This window comes from Triplophysa rosa, linkage group LG19, assembly GCF_024868665.1.
Source record: "Triplophysa rosa linkage group LG19, Trosa_1v2, whole genome shotgun sequence".
NCBI classification, from domain to species: domain Eukaryota; kingdom Metazoa; phylum Chordata; class Actinopteri; order Cypriniformes; family Nemacheilidae; genus Triplophysa; species Triplophysa rosa.
The window spans coordinates 11,044,825-11,066,495 of NC_079908.1; the positions used below are offsets into that span (position 1 = coordinate 11,044,825).

Genomic DNA, 21,671 nt, shown 5'->3' on the forward strand with positions numbered 1-21,671 from the left:
TAATAAAAGACATATTTATATTTAATTTGTCAAAAAAAAACTGAAAATGATTTGCTGCATCCGGGTTACAGTGTGATATTAGTTTTGAGCGGTTATTTTAAAATAACAACCCTTGGAATGTCGCGACTGGCCAATCATAATCAAGCATTCATATGAGCCGTGTAATAAACAATTATAACAAATGGCATACTTAGCTCATGCAAAAACTAAAAAAATTAATTAAATTATAGATTCTGATGTTACACAGGTCCTCAATATATTTGACTTTCATTATGTTTCAGTAAATGAAGTGAATGAAATCAGAATACAGACATTAAAACAAATTATATTTCTCTATTTCCATTATTAATTTCTTTACAGTATACAATTCACAAATTGGTTGGGACATTTCCACAGCCCAAGTATGTCGAGTTAAAAATAAACGGATGTGTTCTTTACAAAAGATCATTTTATACTGAGCTGTTGACAACAGTATTTCCAGAGAGCCATGTTAGTGTCACTCATTAAAATGTATGAATATTCCATTTTACAGCTCTGCCAAAACAAAAAGTATTTCCAATCACAGACGGACATAAAATCTACTTAAATATTAAACATTAAATCTTGGGCTTCCTTTCCTTCTTGGTGGTTTATCCCTCACCATCTGACCCATCGATGTATATTAAAAAACCCCAGCATAATCTTTCCTAATCAAATATCAGAGAATAACTGGAAATGCTTTTTAAAGTCTTAGGTTAAAAGTCAAAGATGTGTACAAAAATAATGCTTATCACAAACCTTTATGCACTTTGGCTAAATGATCCATAATCTGCTAAAAGCAGGACCTTTTACCCAAGATACTCAGTTTCAACAGAAGATAGTAGCTTTAAAGAAAGACATTGTTATTGTTAGCTTGCAGCACCCAAGGATGATTTAAAGTGTACTCTGCTGAAGGAATGAATCACTGTAAAAGCTATGACTAAATGCAGCTGTGCTTTGTGGCAGAACACAAGTGACAGATTTAAGGCAGTAAGTTAAAGATGTGTTACTCTCTGAAAGTAATCTCTGAAAATCAAAATATGGAAATTTAGTTCCAATAGCTTCTACAGCTAGGAATATATTTTGACCTTTAACCTAAATTGAACAATACTGGAATAAGAAATCTGAGCAGCATATCTTGCTCAATTTTATGGGACAGAAAAAATCTAAAAGAGAGAGCTCAGCTGTCAGTCAACATATGCTAAAAACACTACAGCATGATGCACTATACAAAGATAAAGAATGAAGATCAGAGCTACGACAAGAAAACAGAGACAGTTGCTGAGTTACTCTTCAAATACTGATAATTCCTCAAATCTGCACTTCTTAAGAGATGTTCATGGCACACCTGCGGCTGTCAGGCCATGAAAACCACAAAAACAATGAAAAAGATAACGAGGATGAGGAAAATCTTGATGAGGAGCCAGCGATTGTTGGAGACAGACTGAAAATATTTGAGTATCTCTGAATGAGCAAGGTCCACATTCAGATGAGCGTCCTCTACATTGGCATCAATTCTGTCGGGGAAGAGAAATGAAAGTTTAAATAAAAATTATTTTGTCATACAATGAAGACTAACAATGTAAAGAGAATGGTTTTGTAAGGCCGCATGGCTCACCTCTGTACAGTCTCTTCTTGCTCTTTCACCATATGAGCCAGCTGCTGAAATATAGAACCAAGCTCCACAATAGTGGACTCTATATTCTGCATAGTGTCTGCACGGTTCTGTATGTATGAATCCTAAATAGACACATGACACAAACTTAGTATGTACTTAATAAACATTCAAAGGTATTTAACCATTACAATCAACCACTGAACAATCAATACCCGTTGATTGATTAACTGCATCTGTTGACTGGCGTTGAGGTCCATATCTATAGATATATCGCTCTTGTTTGAATCATCCTGCATGAGCACTGAATTGCCTGGTAAATGGAAGCAAAAGTGATGAATAACTACATGAATGTGTACATCCACCGTCCACTCTGCTTTAACACAAGTCAAATGTTCTTACTAAAGCTGTTGCCATTGAAAGAGGTGGACGGAGACGCTTGGGAAAACTGTTCCTGTCTGCTTCTCTGCTGCTTCAGGTTCTAAACCGACAAGGAAAAAATATAGCACTTAAAATAAGTCTCTCAAAAAAATAACTTGAAATTGCATGACATCCCAAAACAAGATGTAAGTGAATCAATATTGACCTCCGTTCTAACTTCCAGGACTGACTTGAAGTCACTTGACATCGACGCCAGTTTGGACTATGAACAGAAAAAGTTTTAAAAGTTTTATTTTAGGCTAAAAGCATCTTGAGATTTTCATTAAACACTAAACTCAGATGGTAATACCTGCAACGAGACTACGATGGTGTTGGAATGTGTCTGAAGATGTCTACCATTCTGTCCACTCCGGGATCGAACAACTTCCTGCAACCCAGCGATCTGCTTATTCAGACTGTTGATGTCCTGAATGAACACAAACAGAGTCACATATTAGTATGAAACAGACAGAATTAACCATATGCCTGAAAAAGATGATGTAACAATCATCCTAACCTGTTTCACAATGTAAGTGAGTTCATCAATTTCAGTCGCTTTGTCATCAAACAGGGAATTCCTTTTGGCAACTGCATTAGAAAATAAAATAAGTTACACATCAAATACAGACGAGATTGGTGCATTTGTGGGATGTTTAGGGAAAAAGAATCTTACGAATTGTGAGCTTCTCCAACTTGGCAAAAGTGTTGCTGAGGTCTCGTCCAATTCGCCTGTTAATGAGATGCAGTCAATATCTGTCGTGAGGCCAAGTCGGTGAAATAAGCAGGCCATTAAAACTTAAGTAAGCCTGAATAAATTATAGGTTAAATGCATGTCTCTGTGCTGATACTATGTATGAAGGATTAATCGTACTTAGCCATGAGAGTGAATTCAGTCCGCTGTCTGGCTGCATTGTTGATGGGTTTAATGGGCTGTGCTCCATTCTGGGAAAAATGAACTTGAACAAGAGAACAATTTGGACCATTTTTGACCTTTCAAACTAATTCTGATATACTTTCATAAATCAAAGCATTCACCAAAAGACGACTGTATTGTTAATCACTGGTCATTCACAGTGTACCCATTTATAATTTCCTTTATGTTACAACACACATGCAGCCTAATATCAGTGTGTGGTACAGTCTTTTACTTTCACAAATCTTTACCAGCATGCATCAAGTTTTCACACCTGTCTTCCCTGTATGGACTTGCACACAGACTGAAACTCGCTGGTACGGTCTCGACAGGACATGCTGATTGGATCTGCAGGAGAGGCGATGGGCGCTGTCACAGCCAGGGGGGTTTCCAGCTGTTGGACCAGCTGGGACTGGGTCTGAGACGGCCCAGTGTAGACCCCGTCCTGGCTGTTTCTAGGACCGTGGCGGCGGCGTGTGTTCATCTATGCAACAACTCATCACCTTACGACAGTACCATACACACCACTGAAAGTAAAGCATAACAGAAGAGTATCAGTAAAATTATTTGTCATCAAGTAAAAAATTACATTTTCATTTGTGATGGTCTTGTTCTCTATTTCATTCACCTTTACAAGAGATACATCTTAAACTGACAAACATACACTTTCCTGTAAAGCAAAGGATCAGCCAGAACTTCAGTGAGTCTGTTTCCAAAACCAGTGGCCTGCATAAATTACTAGTATTTTGAGGAACGTGGCTTAAATCATAGGAGGGTTGTAAAACAAGTTTGTTTTAAGAAGAGATCATGTTTAAACAGCTGTGTTCACAACTAATGCAGACCTATAGGACTTCCTTGGCCATTCGCTTAATGGCAGCGTTATAAACCGGAAGTATGAAAACAAATATATGACAACTGTAATCATAGTGTTATTATCTGCATGTCTCTCGTTGTGTCTTTATTTTAAATATAAGATATTAAGCGTATGTTAGCTGCTAAGCTAGCTGTGCATCTGAAAGTGTGCCTGAATAAGGTATTTTATTGGTAAAACGGCGATATAAAGAAGACAGTCATCTGAAATAATGAGGAGCGTTAATGTGTCAATGAAAGAGAGAGTGTCAACATTTCTGATCATAATCAGAATTAATTTCTCACCGGTTGAATGCGTGTTTCTCTGATGGCTGTGTACGGATTGTAGACATCCGGGTCTTAACCTGAATATTGACGTCATTTGCCACGTATTCTTCAGAGTTTAAGTCTCAGATTTTTATTTTAACACAAGGTGGCATTGTATCATCTGTCCATTCAAAATCAATAAAAAAATAAGTTAACCCTTTAATTACTTTGATAAATTATTAATTAACTATGCTAACTAGAAAAAACGACTCTTATTCTTGGAAAAGGGTCAATATATATATTTCAAAATGGTTACTTCACTGCTTTCATCATCATTTTATTTTTTATTAATTAAAAACAATCATACGTTCTCTCACAGTCCTTGATAGCAATTTAATTTTAACAGATGTAGGAAATTGATTTCTATTATTCATGAAGTATCAGGATGTATCAAATAAGATGAACCTGTTAAGAAAACAAACAGAAATAAATGCAACATTCTAAAAAGTTTAACTTGGCACAAATAATACTGTAAACTAAGTAAATTATACACACCTGCATTGACAGGCTGTGTTCAACAAACCGCAGCTGAATAATCTCATCATCACTCTCCCTATGCAACCTCATCATCTGTGTTGATGACATACCAGATCCATTAGTTGTGTATAAAATCTGATGGTCACTGATACGTCAGTGATGTCAGTTTATACAAAGTCCGTTTATACCTGCACAATGGTGTTGTAGTCACACACACTGTAGCCTCATCCGAGCCACAGCCTCCACTGCGCTGCAGAGCCACAGAAAAGGGCGTGCAATTGTGTATCTCTTCAGGGCAGTGGCGGATTTATGTATGGGCGACATGGGCAGCCGCCCATGGCGGCATCTTGCGGGGGGCAAGCATATTTGGACCACATGTGAAACTCATCTGTCCTAGATAGGGCATGGCTGAACATATAATGGCCATGGGCCATATTCGTTTTGCCATAACTTTAGAAATGGCTGGAATGTTCAATTGGTTCACATCTTATTGTGGGGTATATGGCCCAGATAACAACAAACACATGCGAACCACATATGTTTAAGATATGGCACACAGTGGCTGACATTTGGATTGTAACTTACTTGTAAAAACACATGAAATTTCCCGCCAAAATCAAGTGGGACCTGCAGTCCACACAGCAACTTTCTCTTCTTTCCTCGTAATTTTTCATGTTTAGGTAAGTGATGTTTTGACATTTTAAAGATATTTTATTGAAATATGAAGCATTTTGTGTCCATATTGCATGTGATCAAGGTTTTTGTAAATTGTTTCATTGGAAAAGCTATCAAATTTGCAAAAAAAAGGTGGGGTTTCTTTAGCGATAATGGTTAGTGATGAAATAACGCTCATTAGAAAAATCAGTCTAAAAATGGACTCTCCAGACAGATCAAACTAGACTCAAATTGACTGATACACATTTTACAGTGCACCTTTTCCCTTTTAATGTTTGTTTAAATTCTTATGTGAAAGCCTTATCAACAAAATCAGTGTTTAAATGCACTAATATAATATAATATCGCGTCTTTTTCGCGCATATTCGTTATTTTAAATGTAGACGCGCGGCAGGCACGCGCAAAAAGGGGGCGACGCGGTCTCGACGCGCACATTTTTCTAGCCGCGTTGGCGCCGCATCGAGATGGATATAGTTCAACTTTTCATTTGAAGAGAGAAAGCGGCGCGGCATGCGTTTTTGAAATGTGAATCGGGCCTTAGAATGTTAGTTTCCTCTTCACATGTTTTAGTGTACAAAAATGCAAGATATAGACTCTTTGAATGTTACATATTATAAAAAAAAACTGCTTACAAATTAATACAGAGTACCTGTAGATATTTGAGTACATGTAACATGACGAAAGCAAATTATTTTGAATACATTTGTGTAGTTGAGTGTTTGATTTGCTAGAGGGTTAAAATGGCTTTTGCATAATCTGTAATAAAAAACAATTTTGAGTTTGTGTTTAATATTGTTTGATTGTGTTTATTGATTTTCTTTTAAAATGGTGCGGTGTAAATGTGGTTAAATTCTGGGAGAATTCTGGCTTTTGTTCTATCAGCCACATGTGGCCCACATAAGGGCCATCAGTCCTTTACTGAACTCAGCCAAACAAGAATGACATATAAGGTCCACATATGGGCCATGTCATTCTTTATTATGTGGCTCACTGCTGCTGGAATTACGGCACAGATCTGGTTGAGTTGTGGCTAAGAAGATGTGGACCAGATCTGGGCCGGGGTACACTTTCTTAAAGGGGTGCTGCAATGGTGTGTCATGCATTCTGACTTCTTTACAATTTTAGGTGCTGTCTTCTCATGCTTAACATGGTCAACTTGTCAAAAAACGAGTTGGGCGTATTACGTAGTATTTCTGTGCTCGATACACTCCCCTAGCGATGGTACAGGTTTTGGAAAGTTTTTTTCGAACATATAAAACTGTTTCATAACAATTTTTCTTAGTCCCTTATTGGACAATTCTCCTTAGTCCCTTATTGGACAATTCTCCCGGAAAAGCACGCGGCAGCAAGGAGAGCAGGAGAAGGAGCATGCGCAGACGTCACTTTCACTTATGTGCAGGAGAGAGAGAGAGAGAGAGAGAGAGAGAGAGCATACGTTCGCGAAGTTCAGGTGTTTGTTTGTTCACTGCATTTGGGTGATGAATGTTATATAAGCGGTGGATATAACGCTAAATTTGGGGATCGTTTGAAACTGATATATGGAGCCGTCCCAGCGCTAAAACATGTCCGACATGAACCGCATGCGATGAGTGAAACTGATGTCTGTGTTTTGTTGGCAATGTGCTTTAGTTGAGCCTAAACCCCCCCCGCACGCGCCGTATGATTTTGGAAATAATCGTACAGCTGTACCTATCTTTTATAGATCTGATCAAACTAAATACTCTTCGAGGATACGAAGTATGCAACACTACTCTATTCTATAGGTACTCAAGATTAATTTGAGATTGGCAGAAACCGCGTGTGTTAGGGCCGCTTTAAAGTGTACACGAAAGACAACTCGCCTCATAACACTCACTTGTGATTGGCTGAATGTTAGTTCACTCAAATCTATGTAACAAACCAGATAACATGGGCGGGAATGTTGGCGGAGGTGTGTCGAAAAAGTGCAGGGGACAGAACCATTTTTATCTGAAAGTGGGGGGTATTCCCGCATATGGTGCCACGCCTATTTAGCGCAGATGCGTGACTTAAGTCTTAAAAAACAAGTGCTTATGTACATTGATAAAAAATGTATTTTGTATTGCTGGTTTATTTGGTGCCCCTGGGCACTCGCCCAATTGCACATATGGTTAATCCACCGCTGTGTGTGGCGGTTGCTTCATATGACAGAGCTTCTTCCACATGCTTTGTTTTAAATAAGCACCAGATGGCGCTGTTCTCGACACCCTCGAAGCTTTGAATCTTTTCCCGGAAAAGTCTGGCGAAACCGGTGCTTCATGAGGCTTCGGGTGTTTCTCAATTCTTCATTGGCCCTGTCTCACATGGCGCATTCCGGTCTTGTGGACCTCCTCGGAGTCCACACTTGGTGACTTCAGGAAGTGCAGTCCTACAGGGCACTAGGCACGAGTCCACAAGGGTACATGGGAGTGCATTTTGGGACAGACTTGAGGTCATCACACCGGAAAGAGCAAGCGGTGCTTTGCTTTCTAATCACTCTCGCTGTACTTTGTTGTCATTCGCTGATCCGTCTGCGCCGCGTGAAGTCGATCACACTTGTTGTCCCATTGTTGTTATTTGGGACTGGAGCTGCCGGTTTTTATTGTTCTGTATTTCATATGTTGACATGCCACCCGAGCATTATGCAATAGATACTTATGTTTGTAATGCATTCATTTGTCATGACGTAAATGCAACTGCTTATGTATATTTATTTATTTGTATACACTTCTTAATATGCATATATGTTGTTATTTAATATTTCTCTATAATACAGAAGCTGTGTTGTTCAGCTTTACAGAGCCCAGAGACAACTAGCCTACATATAAATCTACAACAAAACATGGCTTATTACCTCAAGTAAGAAAATGCACTGCATTAAAAGTTTTTATTCTTGAATAGCTGGCTTACTAGAAAATAAATAAGCAATAATGTGAATAAGTAACTAATTAATAAATTAATTTTGAATTTTATCAAAACGTTATCCGTCATGTTTACGTAAATGTCTGACATCCACGACACTCCTCCCATCCCTTCTGTAATTGGGCGTTCGCAAGGATTCCTGGGTAGGTAACCTCAGTGGAGTCTGCGTCATTGCGGGCTTCGCCGAAGACCACAAACTTCTGAGCGCTAAAAAGACAAATGGGCCACGCTACGGACTCGTAGACTTGGCGAGCACGCGCAACTTATGTCCATGAGACCGCAAGTCCACATGAAGTGCGCCATTTGGGACACGGCCTTCGTGCATCCTCGTTTCCTTTCCTGGCTTCCTTTTCTCGCGTCTTAGCCCAACCCCTTCAGGATGCCAGGTTAGGGAGCAAGGAAAAGACGCGAGGACGGAGGATTTAAAAGATGCGAAATGGCTTATTCTCGGTCCAGGGGCGGACTTACCCATTAGGTAGGCAATGGCCTGGGGCCCCCGAGCTACCAGGGGCCTCCAAAAGGAAGGGGTGACTTAACCAATAAGCCATGTCAGCAGCACAAAATAGTCGGGATATCTCTTTTAAGTGAGCGACAGGTCAGCAGTTTCTTTGGGCCAGATCTGCACCAAAGGAAATTTGCTGACTGGGAAAGTTTGAAACACTCCTGTTGTTCGACACACTGTAGAGACATAATTCATGAATTTTAGAAAAACATTAAATTATAACAGATACAGGCTCCACTAGCCAGTGATTAAAACAGCTTTTTATGGGATTTAAACAGGTAAACTTTAATACAGACAACGCTGATCTGATACAATTAATTTATCCGTGTCACGTGACAAAACAGGTTTTGCTTTTTTGGCTAATGCAAATGAATACCTTAGCATCTATCAAATATCCAGCATAATGCACACATAAAAGTACGCATGATAATGTATAACTGCTGCATTGTCTGAAAGAATCACCGATTTAAATTTTGCAACTTGCCATATGATTGTTACTCATACAACAGTCATGACCATGATGTTGCACAATTTGACTTTCTTACAAAACATGAATCTTTAATTCGCCATATTAATATATTTAATGTGGAGACATAAACGGTTTCAAATATAGCACTTCTCAAAACTTTAGAATAAAGCGCATCACGTTGCAAATATTTGCACTTTATTGTTGAAAAACAGCAGCAAATATTTGAACAAAGGTGGAATGCACTGTACATCTGTGCACGTACAGCGGTCTACCATAAGATCCAAGCACTGTCTAAGTGCGCTATAGCTGACATAAGTTTAACAATGCCTTTTTTTAACCCAGAATCACAAAGCTTTGCATGAAGGTCCCTTTTGGTACTTCAAACTACAGCAAATCAGTCTGTAAGTATTCATAAACATAAAATTAAAAAGACAAAACAAAGACCTTGCCCTCACCTCACACATTAGATTACATAAAATAGCACATTACACAACACCTTAAAAATCAGTTTGGTTTTATCCACCTATTAGCAATGCATATAGTTATTTTTCAAATGCTCATAATGTGAAAGGCGCCATGTTCCATTTAAAGAGATTTTATAAAAAGATGGCATTACAGACAAAGGTCTACCTCTGCCTTTTATTCGTGATTAATAGGTTTTTCTGAGCAGATGTGGGGAGCGCTTTGAAACGACTCGGGATAAGTCAAGGAATACCAATTGCTGGGGAGCAGGTCAGGTTTGTTCAAACCCGACTACTAGAAACATTGCTGGTGTACATTCAGTTGATTCAAAACCCACGATTAGTCTTAATTTCAGCACAGATGCATATAAAAAGATTTTGGTCCCCCAACAGTCATGATGTCACATGTCCTGGCAGACCGTCAAATTAAGTTTGGCTTCTTGTGTTTTTTTCCCATTAGAAGAGCTTTATCATGCTTTCTCTGGACTTGCCAACTCCCACCCATTTCACTGAAAAGATAAACACATTTTCAAGATTAACACATTTTCAAGATTATACTTCATAGACGATTACAATTCATAACTGACTAAAGCAGCATTATAGTAGATTATACAGAATGTTGTATGCATCTGAAAAGTTCTTACCTGGCACCTGTAGGACATTCTCAATGAAGCGAATGTACGCCTGTGCCTGAGAAGGCAGTTCATCAAAACAGCGTACTCCCTCTGTGCTACAACACCAACCGGGCAGCGTTTCATAGGTCACTTGAACCTTAGTCAGGACATCCATGTTTGCTAAAATAACCAATGAATATACACTATATCAGAAAAAGACTCAATAAAATGCAAGAATAAATCCAACGTTTAGTATTGGGTAGACTTGTCATTGTGACAAATCTGAAAATGTTTGTTTTGAAAAAACGGGCAACTAACCAGGAAAACTGGGAAGAGGCTTTTCATCTACAGTGTAGGCGATTCCAACCTTAATTTCTGGCAACGTATCAAGAATGTCCAACTTGGTCAGAGCAATGCTGAGAGAAATGAAAGTAAAAGTGTTGAATTTGACTAGTTTACAAAAATTAACAGACAAGTGAATCAACATGTTTCTTTGAATTTGGATGCTTTACATTTATATTTATTTATTTAGCAGACACTTATCTAAAAGGTTAAATTAGTTCAAATTAGGTCAACAGCCTTTTATTCTGAATTAACCTGTGAGATCTTACGAGACAAGATAACTTTAGCTAATTAAACCTGTATTGACTCAAACACTATATAAAATAAAATTCATTAAATCATCACACACTTACGCTGTAAACCCGTTAACCATGTGGGCATAGCGAACCAAAACCAGGTCCAACCACCCACAGCGACGCCGCCTGCCTGTTGTGACACCGAATTCCCTCCCTCTGCTTTGTAGCAGATCACCGGTTTCCTAAGAATAACAAATTAGAAATAATAATATGAAAGACTATTAACAATTTGTCACATATTATACCCTTGAACACATGAACAAACACTCACATTATCCTGCTCAGTAGGGAAAGCTCCCACCCCCACTCTGGTGGTATAGGCTTTCACCACTCCATACACACGGCCAACATGAGACGGGGGGACACCAAGACCAGTGCAAACACCTCCGACAGTGCAGTTTGATGATGTCACGAAGGGGTACGTCCCTGACAGAAATAAAGGATTCAGCATACATCAGTGTAATTCATACCATCAAACGCAAGCTGTTTTTAAAAATATGATCAAATACAAGCTTATTTATACCAAAATCAATATCCAGTAAAGCAGCATTGGCTCCTTCCACCAGAATCTTCTTGCTAGGTCCAGTGAGGGATTTGTGCATGAAATATACTCCGTCGGTTACTAAAGGCCGCAATCGTTCGGCGTAAACCTGTTGGTTAAATGAGCAAAACATTGCACAGATGGTTCACAGTCAACAAGTTTCACAAATCCAGGGTTCCTACGCATTTTCCATTTCGAAATTCCATACTTTTCCAGACTCAAACATACAGACTTCCCTGAAGAGTTTTCAGACCATATTTAACATATAAAAAAGATGGTTTTAAAAATCTAACTGTTCACATGTATCTTATTATAATATTTTGCCAAGTAATCAGTGGACTGTTATAGCTATACCTCATACAAATGAATTAAAACCAAACCAAGACATGTTCAATGCACAACATTTTATAATGGGAATCTAGTGCAATGTTAATAATTTGTCAAATTAAATCACTGTTAACCTTCAACCCACAGCAACAGAAGGATTGGTGAAATATAATTCATTAATAAACTTGGCTTCTTTCAAAATTTGTCAACGTTCAATCCGGGCAGTATGCAGGATTTTAGAAATACAGAGGTCCAAAAACTGAGTTTGTCCCAAACAAACAAAAAATACTATCAAAAAATATTTTCTTGCTACATATGTGCATTTTAAAACAATTGAGTGCAAATTAGATAACAATAGCAAAAGCCATGTCTGTCTTTTTATGTTTATCAGTGATGAGTAAACACATTGCCAATTAATATTTTTATACAAATATTACCAGATTGAAATACAATCAATCTTTCAAGAGCATTTGGGTTTGGAATGACAAATGTAAGCGCTATTCCTTTGACTTTTTGCGCAGCTACAGACATAGACATCAAATTACAAAAGTTGCAGGCACTTGTTTTTTTTTAATAAAAATTGTTATAATAATATAGTTAAAGAACAAGAATTCATTGATGCGTTTGAAATATTTGCTAAAGTATTGTTGTTTTAATAGGCTAACCACAACCTATAAACGCACCTGAGTCAAAGCAATGCAGTTTAGGATGAACTAGTGAAGGTCTGGTCATGTTTTTATCTCGTTTCAACATTTTGTAGTTTGCATTATTGGATATTACAATCTGCTGTTTGGTCAGGTTCGTTATTTAAATGTTGACGTGAGTCAAGCACGTTCAAATTGAGAGTGCAAACTCCCGAGTGCTCTGGAAAGAGGGAGAAAGCAATCAGTCTTTTTTGCTGCAGCTCCATGCGTTACTAGTAACTTCCAGGAACTATCGAGAGGGTCCATGAACCACCATTTCTGTGAAAAAAACTGTTTCATTGGCGTCAACTGAGTTGACGCAACTCTCTCAATGGCTCTATTGCTGCCTACTGCGTAACATCCAATCACAGCAAACAGTCCTCCAGTAGATTTGGTCTTTGGCAGCGCTCGAAACATGCTCCTAACTTCATAAAAATACATTTATTATCAGAAATTCTTAATTTTTATAATTTAGAAAAACAGATGGGGCAATAGTCTGGAAACTCATAATTTTCTCCATACTCAATTTCCTTTTTTCCATACTAATCCAGACCTGGAAAACAGTCAAATAAAAATCCATACTTTTCCAAAACGCGTAGGAACCCTGCAAATCACATTGAAAGATGCCACTACTATTACTATGAATGTAGTCACCTTCAGCTGCTCGAGCTCAGCATCAACATCAATATTAAGATTGGGATACATGGTCTGAAAATGACCAGCAAGCACCCGAAACCTGTGAATGGACATTTAAGCACAGTTAACATACAATGGTATGCAACCCATTTAATCGTATATAGTTTGCAAAATAGAAAATGTTTTGTCCTAATTTGGTTGATCCGAGTTCACACTCACTTTTCCTCAAACACTGAAAAGTCCGAGACCAGGTCACACACTCTGAGTCCATTACGTGCAGCTTTGGAGGAATATGCAGGTCCAATGCCTTTCTTAGTGGTGCCCAAGCTGTAAAACAGAGAATGTTGAACTCAATTTCATACGTTTCCAGCAACTTGCCTGGAAACGAGTTATTACACAAATCGCAAAAGGACTCACTTTTTTCCTGCCTGCTGCTGTCTTAGCTGTTCTTGTATCCCATCAACAGCCTGATGAAAGTTGAACACTACAAGGAAATGTCGAAGACTTAGATTTGAACTTTTTGGTATTTTGCTTTATACACAACCTATTTATAGTCAATATCATCTGCAATCAAAATGAATGAGGGCTAGATAGTCAAAACAAAACTATACCAAGATGTGCCCTGTCAGATATCTTCAGCCGCTCCTCCCAATTTTGAAGTCCTGAATAAAGAGAAAACTATTTTAAGGAATGAAAACACATAATAAAGTTTCAGACATATTATGTATCCTCATTCAACATACAGTACCTCTATAATCTTCTTATACCACAAAGACATTATAATGTTTAACTTTGTGAACCCATTTTTGATTTTCTTACGCCCTAGACACATCATTTACCATTGCCTTTCTGCGAGTTCTTCTCTGCTTCATCAAAAAGCCCTGGCAGGTGTATCACGACACCATTACCTGCGGGACAGAGCGAGAGGCCTCAGCAAATACAACAACAGGTCAACACAACAAATTACCAGGTGCAAAATAACAAAAGCAAAAGTTAACCAAAAATGAAAATGTTACAGTTTACAAATTGCTTTAAGTTACACATTTTTATAACTTAATTATTCATTTTTTATTATTGTTCAGTCTGGCAGTCCAAGTCATTATCCAACTTCCTTGTGGAAAATATTTTTGGACATCATAAAAGAGCCAGACCGGAGGGCGAGCAATTGAAGACAAAGAAGTTCATTAATGGGTGAACTTTTCAAAACCAAAATGAAAACTCGACTAGAGTGGTAGTAACATGTGATTCATAAGTGGGTCAAACCAAACATACCAATAAAAGAAACAGCCTTTTTGTTGAGAATGCCACTAGGCAGCAGGTGAAAGTCATACTCCACTGAGTCCACCACCACTGTATGTCCCGCGTTATTTCCTCCCTGATAACACACACTTGTTACAACCCAAACACAACACGAGTGTAGCAAAATCTGATGGGTAGCATAAATCGACGCGCAAGTAACGCGATAAGATAAACAAGCGACACTGCCAGCCGCAAACAACCGTTTAACGCTATCAACCCGCCATCAAGCGACAAAGACAACCTCTGCGTCACGTGAGGCTTGTTATGGTACTTCTGCACCTATTTGCTTCCCCTTTCCTCGCACAGAGGTGGCCCATTAAATTGCACTGATTCCGAAACGTTTCGAAAGCAAGACTCAGACTAACACATAATGACAACCATAAAAGCATTCATAAAAACAAAATGACTTTGTTGAATTGTGCGGATGATTAACGTTACCCACCTGGCATCTGCATACAATGTCGGCGTCCATAGCTAAGAGATCGACCACTTTCCCCTTGCCTTCATCTCCCCATTGAGCTCCCAGCACTACAGTCACTTTATTCTGAGGCTCCCGCGGAATCCGCAGAGAGTCGAGACCACCGCTTTCCCTGGACCGCTTGAGCGCGGGTTCACCGTTCAGGGAGGCTGTTTCCTGACCATTAGACATTGTGGTAGCCGCAGCCATGCCGATACCGAACTTGTGTGAAGAACAAGTGTGAAGGTAGCTACGCTACTCCAACATGGCTGCCTTCAGGACCCGCCTTCACAATAAAAGTCCCGGGGCCAAACATGAACGAAAAACGGGTTAGGTAAGCCTTACAAGAACTCAAAAAGGACACACGTGCTTGATAATTAATATGGAAATGAAGACAAAGGCGATATATGGGCTATTTAAACGCAATTATTTGAATAATGTAGTTTCTCGAGGACGTAATTTGGAAGCTTAAGAGCCTTGTTGTAGCTATCTTCACTGACGCATTTTGGCGGGTTTGCACACGCTGTGGGGGAATGATTCGGAAGTCGTTCAGGAAATCGTCACAGGATGAGATGAGATGTATTTTTAAGAATTAACTTTAAATAAATATATTTCCGTTTGTTAATATTTTATATTTTACCAGTTGCCATTTTTATATTCCTCCCAAGTCTAATAAGAGAAGCAATTAAATTGTTTTAATAGTAAGATTTTTTTGTCTAAGAAACTAGATGCATGATACATGAACAACAAGCTCTTTACTCCAATATCAAACAATTACCATAATTATCTTTTTTTGCTATTTATCTCTTGCTAGTATCTATTTTTACTAATATTAGATTAGTCTTCAGTCTTTTCTTCTTAGGACTGGGTAGGTTGACAAAGCATGATAACTGGGTTGGTTTCTTTGCTGAGCTGCAGGTGGCGCTATCGAGTTTTTATAATGTGAAGCTTTGAATGTCGGTTAATATACTGAGGTCGTTATAAACTCAGCATGTAAGGGAATGTGGGGTTTGTGGCTTAACACAAACATAATATATCGAGTTTTCCATGACTTGTTCTGATGACTTTGGTTAGTTTTTTTCTGCGGCCTTCCCACACAGCCCATTTCCATCACACTGAACAACTTTGCTTTGGAAACAACTGTTTGAAATCTAAATGTGCATCCCACAGTGTAACGCATGCACAAAATGTTATTTGCTTAATTACAGCTTTCATGTAGCTCAGTGGTAAGAGCATGGCGTTTGCCAGGGGCGCAACTACACATTTTCTGAGGGTTATGCGAGATCAGTATTGGCTCCCCCCCATCGGCCACCCCAATATAGAAAACAAACAAAAAATCCGCAGACAAGTTGTATATTACCTTTGGAGTCATTATTTCACATCATGTGAAGGTGACAATCAGATTTGCATCTATTAACAGAAGCATAAAGGTTTCATTTTACATGAACACTTTTCCAACTGCTTCACAGTGTAATGGATACACAATTCTGAAAAGATATATTACATTCTGAAAACTAATGAAACAAAGGAGCAAAAAGTAGTAAAATGTTCAGACATAGCCTACACAATAAATTAGGGCTCAAACTAACGATTATTTTGATCATCGAATAATCGGACGATTGTTTTTTTGATTCATCGGATAACAGGCTAAACAATTGTTTATTTGATCTTTTGCTTATAATAACTAAATAACCCCCCAAATAAGGACCGTATTCTTTGAAAAGTGAGTTTCACTTATGTAGTCTAGAATTTTGACATTTAAAACCTTTAACAAAAAAAGCTTGTCCAGTTTTAAACAATAAAACTTATTTAAATATCCCAAATATAAGTAACAATCGAGTTGTAGCCCATTAGAGGTGTGCTGGTTAGGAAATGTTCCAAGTGAATTATAAACAAATTTTGATCTTCAATGTTAGACATTTAGATTATTCCCTTTCCTTCAACAAAAAGTATTATTAACATATTATTATCAGAATAAGACGAATAAGACGTATCACATGACATAGCATACTCACGTAATGCAAATAAACAAACGGTCTTTGTTTTTTCCCACTTACTTTAAAACAAATATATAGTTTGTGGTTCATTAATATTTAATAAAAACACAGCAATAAAATAGCCTATGTTAAACATACTTTTACTGAAACTTTATAATTAAACTTTTATTGAAAAACGAAATAAGACGGATAACAGACATTATAACGCAAATAAATAAAAAATCTTTGGATTTTCCCCTTGCTTTAAAACATTTTTAGTTTGTGGTTCACATTTTATGAAAACACACAATTAAAGTAAAACAAAGACAAACTCACTTACATTGAACGAAGAAATTATTTTTTATTAAGAAACGTTCTGTCATCCTGTCAATCATCGCGCTGTTTCACTGTCCTCACGCAATCTCCCGGTACCCTGTGCTACGCGCGTTAGCTCGTGTTGTTTGCAGAAGAGGCATCTGCTCGTGTTATATGAAGAACACGGGCCTGAAGTTCAAACTGTAATTGTAAAGCTCATTCACAAACAGGTTTATTTTATACGCGACAAAGATGTCAACGCCTATGTGAACTGATATTGTATTATGATATGAACTACCTCTCTGGCAACGTTAAATAACTTAAAGATTTACGAAATGATAATCGATATTTATCCACTTGGACATTGTTTTTACTTATCAATTTACTTGTTTTTCATGTTCTGTTCTGCTCCTTGGGAAGTTTCTTTGCTCGATCCATTTGGTCATTTGACTGTCAAAGAGTGATTGGTTGACATACTATCTTGATTGAATAAAATATATATTTATTAAACTCGTTTAAAATGCTAGACAAAAGTGAAACTAAAACGTTTTAGATAATGACTTTTTCGTTGTATTTTTTATTATTTATAACGTTTTATTTAAAAAACTTTAAATAATAATTTGGCACAATGGCGCCCCCCTTGTGCGGCGCCCCTATGCACAGCAAATACTGCATACCTCATTTTTGCGCCACTGGCGTTAGGAACGCCAAGGTTTTGGGTACGATCCCAGGGATTGCACATACTTAGAAATAAATGTGTAGTATAATGCAATGTAAGTTGCTTTTAACCAAAGCGTCTGCCAAATGCATAAATGTAAATGCAATTTAAATGTATCTGATGCAAAAAGGTCATCTGTGGAACTCTGAGGGTGTATTAGCATTGCAGGTGACCTGAGTTTGATAACTGACATAAATTCTGCTATTCTCGTTTGTCATTTCCTGTCTCTGTCCCAATAAAAGCAAGAAGCTCCTAAAAACATTTTTGGGGCAGGAGATCACTCAGTTTTTAATGAATGAAAAACAGTGAATGAAGCCTGACTGCATGCAAGGCACTCTTCAAATACCCCACACATTCATCACCCTAATTAGGCTCCTAAACATCATTGTCATTTTTCATTTCTTTGCTTTGTTGTGGTCAGTTTTCAGACATCCTTTCAAATGTTTTATTTTTACTAACTATGATTCACTTCCTATTTTTTCATGTATTTTTTTTTAAATACAGTTATCAGCTGTTTAACTAAACCAGATCTTATATAAATGTAGATAAGATCGGTTCTCAATACAATCTCAGAGTACACTCCGTAGTACTTTAAAATCATTAATATTTTGGAAATATTGGATTTAAAATATAGATTGTAAACAAGCTGTGGTTCCATGGATGTAGTTTTACCAGGCTATACCTATAAAGATATAGGTGCAATGAAGAACTTATCCATGGAGGCATTTTCATAACAAACAGATACACAGAGCTGACGATACTTTGAAATGGTGTGATCTCCAGAGATGCTCATTACCAACTTGCTAATTGTGATCTCCAATGATTTGATATCCCCTAGACTGTCTATCTGTATGTTTTTTCAAAGATGTTTTTTTATCTGGCTACTGCAAAACATTTCCTGCAAGTTCAAAAAGATATTTCCTGTGCGTTTTGACGTTTGAAATTTCTCAGGTCACAGCACAAAGAAGTCTTCTACACTGCCATTCCTGCCAAGTACACATTTCTATGGAATGTTGGGCTTCCAGAGTATTTCATTTCAGACCATATGGTTGGCATCAAGAATTTGCCTAGCTTGCAGCTGTCAATCTTCCAACAATAATTAACAATCGATACAACGAACCCCTCAGTGCTTAACAAAATGAGTTCACAAAAAAACAAGCAGTGAATTCGAAAGTATCCAAAAGTCTGAATACGTGTCAGCAGAACGACTTTGAGAATGAAAAGCCTGAACTCGTTTTCTCCTCTGTGTGTTTGGAGCGTTCTGACCGGTTCTGCTCTGCTGAGGTAGACTGAGGCTCCAGGAAAGTTTAATTCCAGCGTTCTCCTCAGGGATTCTGGAAACCCAAATGCAGCTATCTGGAAGCTGTAACAAGAGAGGCGCAGTGGGACACACGGGGCCGTCTGCACTTTATTATCGTTCTCCAAACAAAAGCGTTGCCCTTTGGTTCATCTACGCTGACCTTCACATAGGCATGGAGTTAAGGAATTCAGTAGGGTAGATTGTCTTGTCTTCCAAATTATGGTTATATTTGTATCTCAGGTTATGTTTTATAGAGCACCATTTGGAGATGCTTTTATTAGAAACAACTGAGTTTAAAATCTTCATTTGATAGATTTATCTATTTTTGTGTGGGTGTCAAATATTGCATCACATCATCAGTAAAGCTAGGAACAACATAATAATCTAGATTCAGAAAATGAAATCAAGCTCTCCACACAATTATTCACTGAAGAAGCTGTAGACCTACATAACATCCAGACCGTCTGATTTTAGGGAGTCCGAAATTTTCCGTGATAAATTTTCACCCCCAGGAGCAATAGCTGACTGCTGGGGAGTCCAACGTATTTTATAAGGGCAGCTATTATTTTCTGATCCTCTCAAACATGATCTCCTGGCTGCCGGAACTTCTACCCATTGTTAATGTGTTCACCATTCTGCTGTTATATATTCACATGTGTGTTTCATTGGTCTCATGTGAATATGGTTTTCCATTGGCAGTGTGAATAACAAAACCATCAGTGCTGGTGAAATATAGCGCTAGCTGGTGTAGTCTGAAACCAAATGTCGTTTTATTTTGTGCATCAGTCATTTATTTGTCATTTTGTATCAAAGATGCTCTGTTATTGTAATAAGAGAAAAGAAAAGAAGCCTGACTGTGCTGTTTGTGTGTCGACCAAGCAAAACTCATTTTTATGCATGCAATATAAGAAACACCGCAGCGTTAAGCATTTTAAAAACGTTCCATTGCAAGAACATATTGTTTTAATTTCACTGACAATAGGATCGTGAATATTGCAGTTTGGTTGAAGTCAGTGTGCTACCTACTGCTAGACATAGATCATGGAAATAGTGAGAGTGTAACTTTACTGTCTCCATCAGTCTACATCATGACTCGCTCTCTCCCCATTTCAGAACGTTCCCCATTTACTGCTCTCTTTTGCAGCAACATAGCCTGTGAAATTTGGACTATCCAATCGTCTTTAATTCATTTTCCACGTCTGCTCACACTTCAGACTTTTCTTCCCTGATAGGCAGTTGTCATGTAGACTTTGGCTGACTCTTGCATTTATCTGCAAAGTGATTAGTTGGGAAACACAATTGATAGACCAGGAATCTCAATTAGGTGATGAGTGACATTGAATGGTTTTGAATGGACCTACATTATTAAGAATCCACACTATTTACTGAAAGTGTTGTTGCTGACTTCTCATTCCCTCTTTAGCAAACAGACTGATGGACTCAAGGGAATTTGAAGTGATTTAAAAGGAAACCTTTAATGTTTTTTCTGTGTAATGACAGGATACCCACAATTTATGTCTGTAACTGGATGTTGTTGTTGAAAAAATCTTTCATCTTCTCTGCCTCAATAATTTTTTCTTCTCTACTTCTCTCTACTTTCTTTTTTAAATATCATTCGTAAAGAAGAATCTTGTTGTACATGCAAAACAGCAAAACACACACAAGCAGTCTGTAATCATGCCATATCATTCCTGATTTCCCCATTTAGTTACATTAAATTCCATGAAAACCAACAACATTCCATTCTTGTCTTAATTCTACAGATTAAACAGGCCATACATTTCAGCATCTCAGTTTTTAAAGATCAACGTTGCTTGACGTTAACCCAATCCTTTTTCTGCACGTTGTGAGACACGGGTAACTGGTACTTGTTAAATCCTTTCTAAGATGTGGCTTTGTCTTCAACCACCCGTTCCACAATGCTAAATGGGTTGAATAAAAAAACAACCACAAAGGGGTCTGTGCACTGTATCCTGCAGATATGTGACTCACGTATACCATTGTTCTTTTTAATAAATAGGGGGTAAGGAAGTGGTCTGTTTCATAGCTAGCCCAGAGAGATGAAAAAGGTCTAGGCTGTTATTGAGTACCCGAAGGTGAAAAATCTTGGGAATACATTCTGCTGAATTAGTTTGCCATGTGGTCTTGACTAATAGTTTCAATATGTTTATTGAATGAGTCGCTGGTGCCTCCTGCATAGAGGCATCTGTAGGGAAGCATATGTGTGACAGCCGTGGCACTCTGATTCAATAAACAAACCATGGAACTCATTACATCTGTACATATTGAATTAAAGTCCAACTTGACACTTTGTTTACCTACAGCTCATTGTCATTGACGTACTGATTTAGGGTAACGTGTGTCGACGTGCAATGAAAGCGATGCTCATGGCAAGGCAAATATTTTATTTTATCTTTTGTCTTTCTTTTGACCACCTGCTTTAGAATGATCGACCCCATTTACTGTACCATCAAGATTTCCAGATTGTTCTCATTAACACTCACACCTCTCCTGGTGGCCTT

The 21,671-nt window shown here is 38.0% G+C and overlaps 2 protein-coding genes across 3 annotated transcripts; both read right to left on the reverse strand.

Moving 5' to 3' along the window:
• Window positions 1–231: 231 nt before the first annotated feature.
• On the reverse strand, window positions 232–4,186 carry stx5al (syntaxin 5A, like). 2 transcript variants are annotated; one of them, XM_057360358.1, is made up of 11 exons: window positions 4,122–4,186; window positions 3,241–3,493; window positions 2,925–2,995; window positions 2,727–2,782; window positions 2,571–2,641; window positions 2,364–2,480; window positions 2,220–2,276; window positions 2,036–2,114; window positions 1,849–1,946; window positions 1,637–1,743; window positions 232–1,535 (listed from the first exon to the last, which is right to left on the reverse strand). In XM_057360358.1, exons 2-11 carry the CDS (start codon window positions 3,448–3,450, stop codon window positions 1,376–1,378), a joined length of 1,026 nt encoding a protein of 341 aa, XP_057216341.1. In that variant the 5' UTR covers window positions 3,451–3,493; window positions 4,122–4,186; the 3' UTR covers window positions 232–1,375. The 2 variants fall into 2 exon arrangements, with proteins under 2 accessions (XP_057216341.1, XP_057216340.1); XM_057360357.1 differs by having other exon boundaries at window positions 1,637–1,758.
• A 4,794-nt stretch (window positions 4,187–8,980) lies between these two features.
• adssl (adenylosuccinate synthase, like) lies at window positions 8,981–15,093 on the reverse strand. The gene is made up of 13 exons (XM_057360177.1): window positions 14,826–15,093; window positions 14,357–14,459; window positions 13,924–13,992; window positions 13,696–13,746; window positions 13,502–13,568; window positions 13,304–13,411; window positions 13,103–13,184; window positions 11,421–11,547; window positions 11,169–11,323; window positions 10,955–11,079; window positions 10,578–10,675; window positions 10,290–10,439; window positions 8,981–10,154 (listed from the first exon to the last, which is right to left on the reverse strand). Exons 1-13 carry the CDS (start codon window positions 15,048–15,050, stop codon window positions 10,102–10,104), a joined length of 1,413 nt encoding a protein of 470 aa, XP_057216160.1. The 5' UTR covers window positions 15,051–15,093; the 3' UTR covers window positions 8,981–10,101.
• Window positions 15,094–21,671: the final 6,578 nt, after the last annotated feature.

Bases quoted from the DNA above. Each gene is read 5' to 3' on its own strand.
- adssl (XM_057360177.1), bottom strand. From the start codon at position 15,050: ATGGCTGCGGCTACCACAATGTCTAATGGTCAGGAAACAGCCTCCCTG. The intron at 13,569-13,695 runs GTATAGTTTTGT...ATTTCCTTGTAG, and splicing joins ATCTGACAGGGCACATCTTG to TGTTCAACTTTCATCAGGCT. The intron at 13,185-13,303 runs GTGAGTGTGAAC...GTCCATTCACAG, and splicing joins TTTTCAGTGTTTGAGGAAAA to GTTTCGGGTGCTTGCTGGTC.
- stx5al (XM_057360357.1), bottom strand. From the start codon at position 3,450: ATGAACACACGCCGCCGCCACGGTCCTAGAAACAGCCAGGACGGGGTC. The intron at 2,277-2,363 runs GTATTACCATCT...TTCTGTTCATAG, and splicing joins CCATCGTAGTCTCGTTGCAG to TCCAAACTGGCGTCGATGTC. The intron at 1,536-1,636 runs GTGAGCCATGCG...CTTCCCCGACAG, and splicing joins CAAGAAGAGACTGTACAGAG to AATTGATGCCAATGTAGAGG.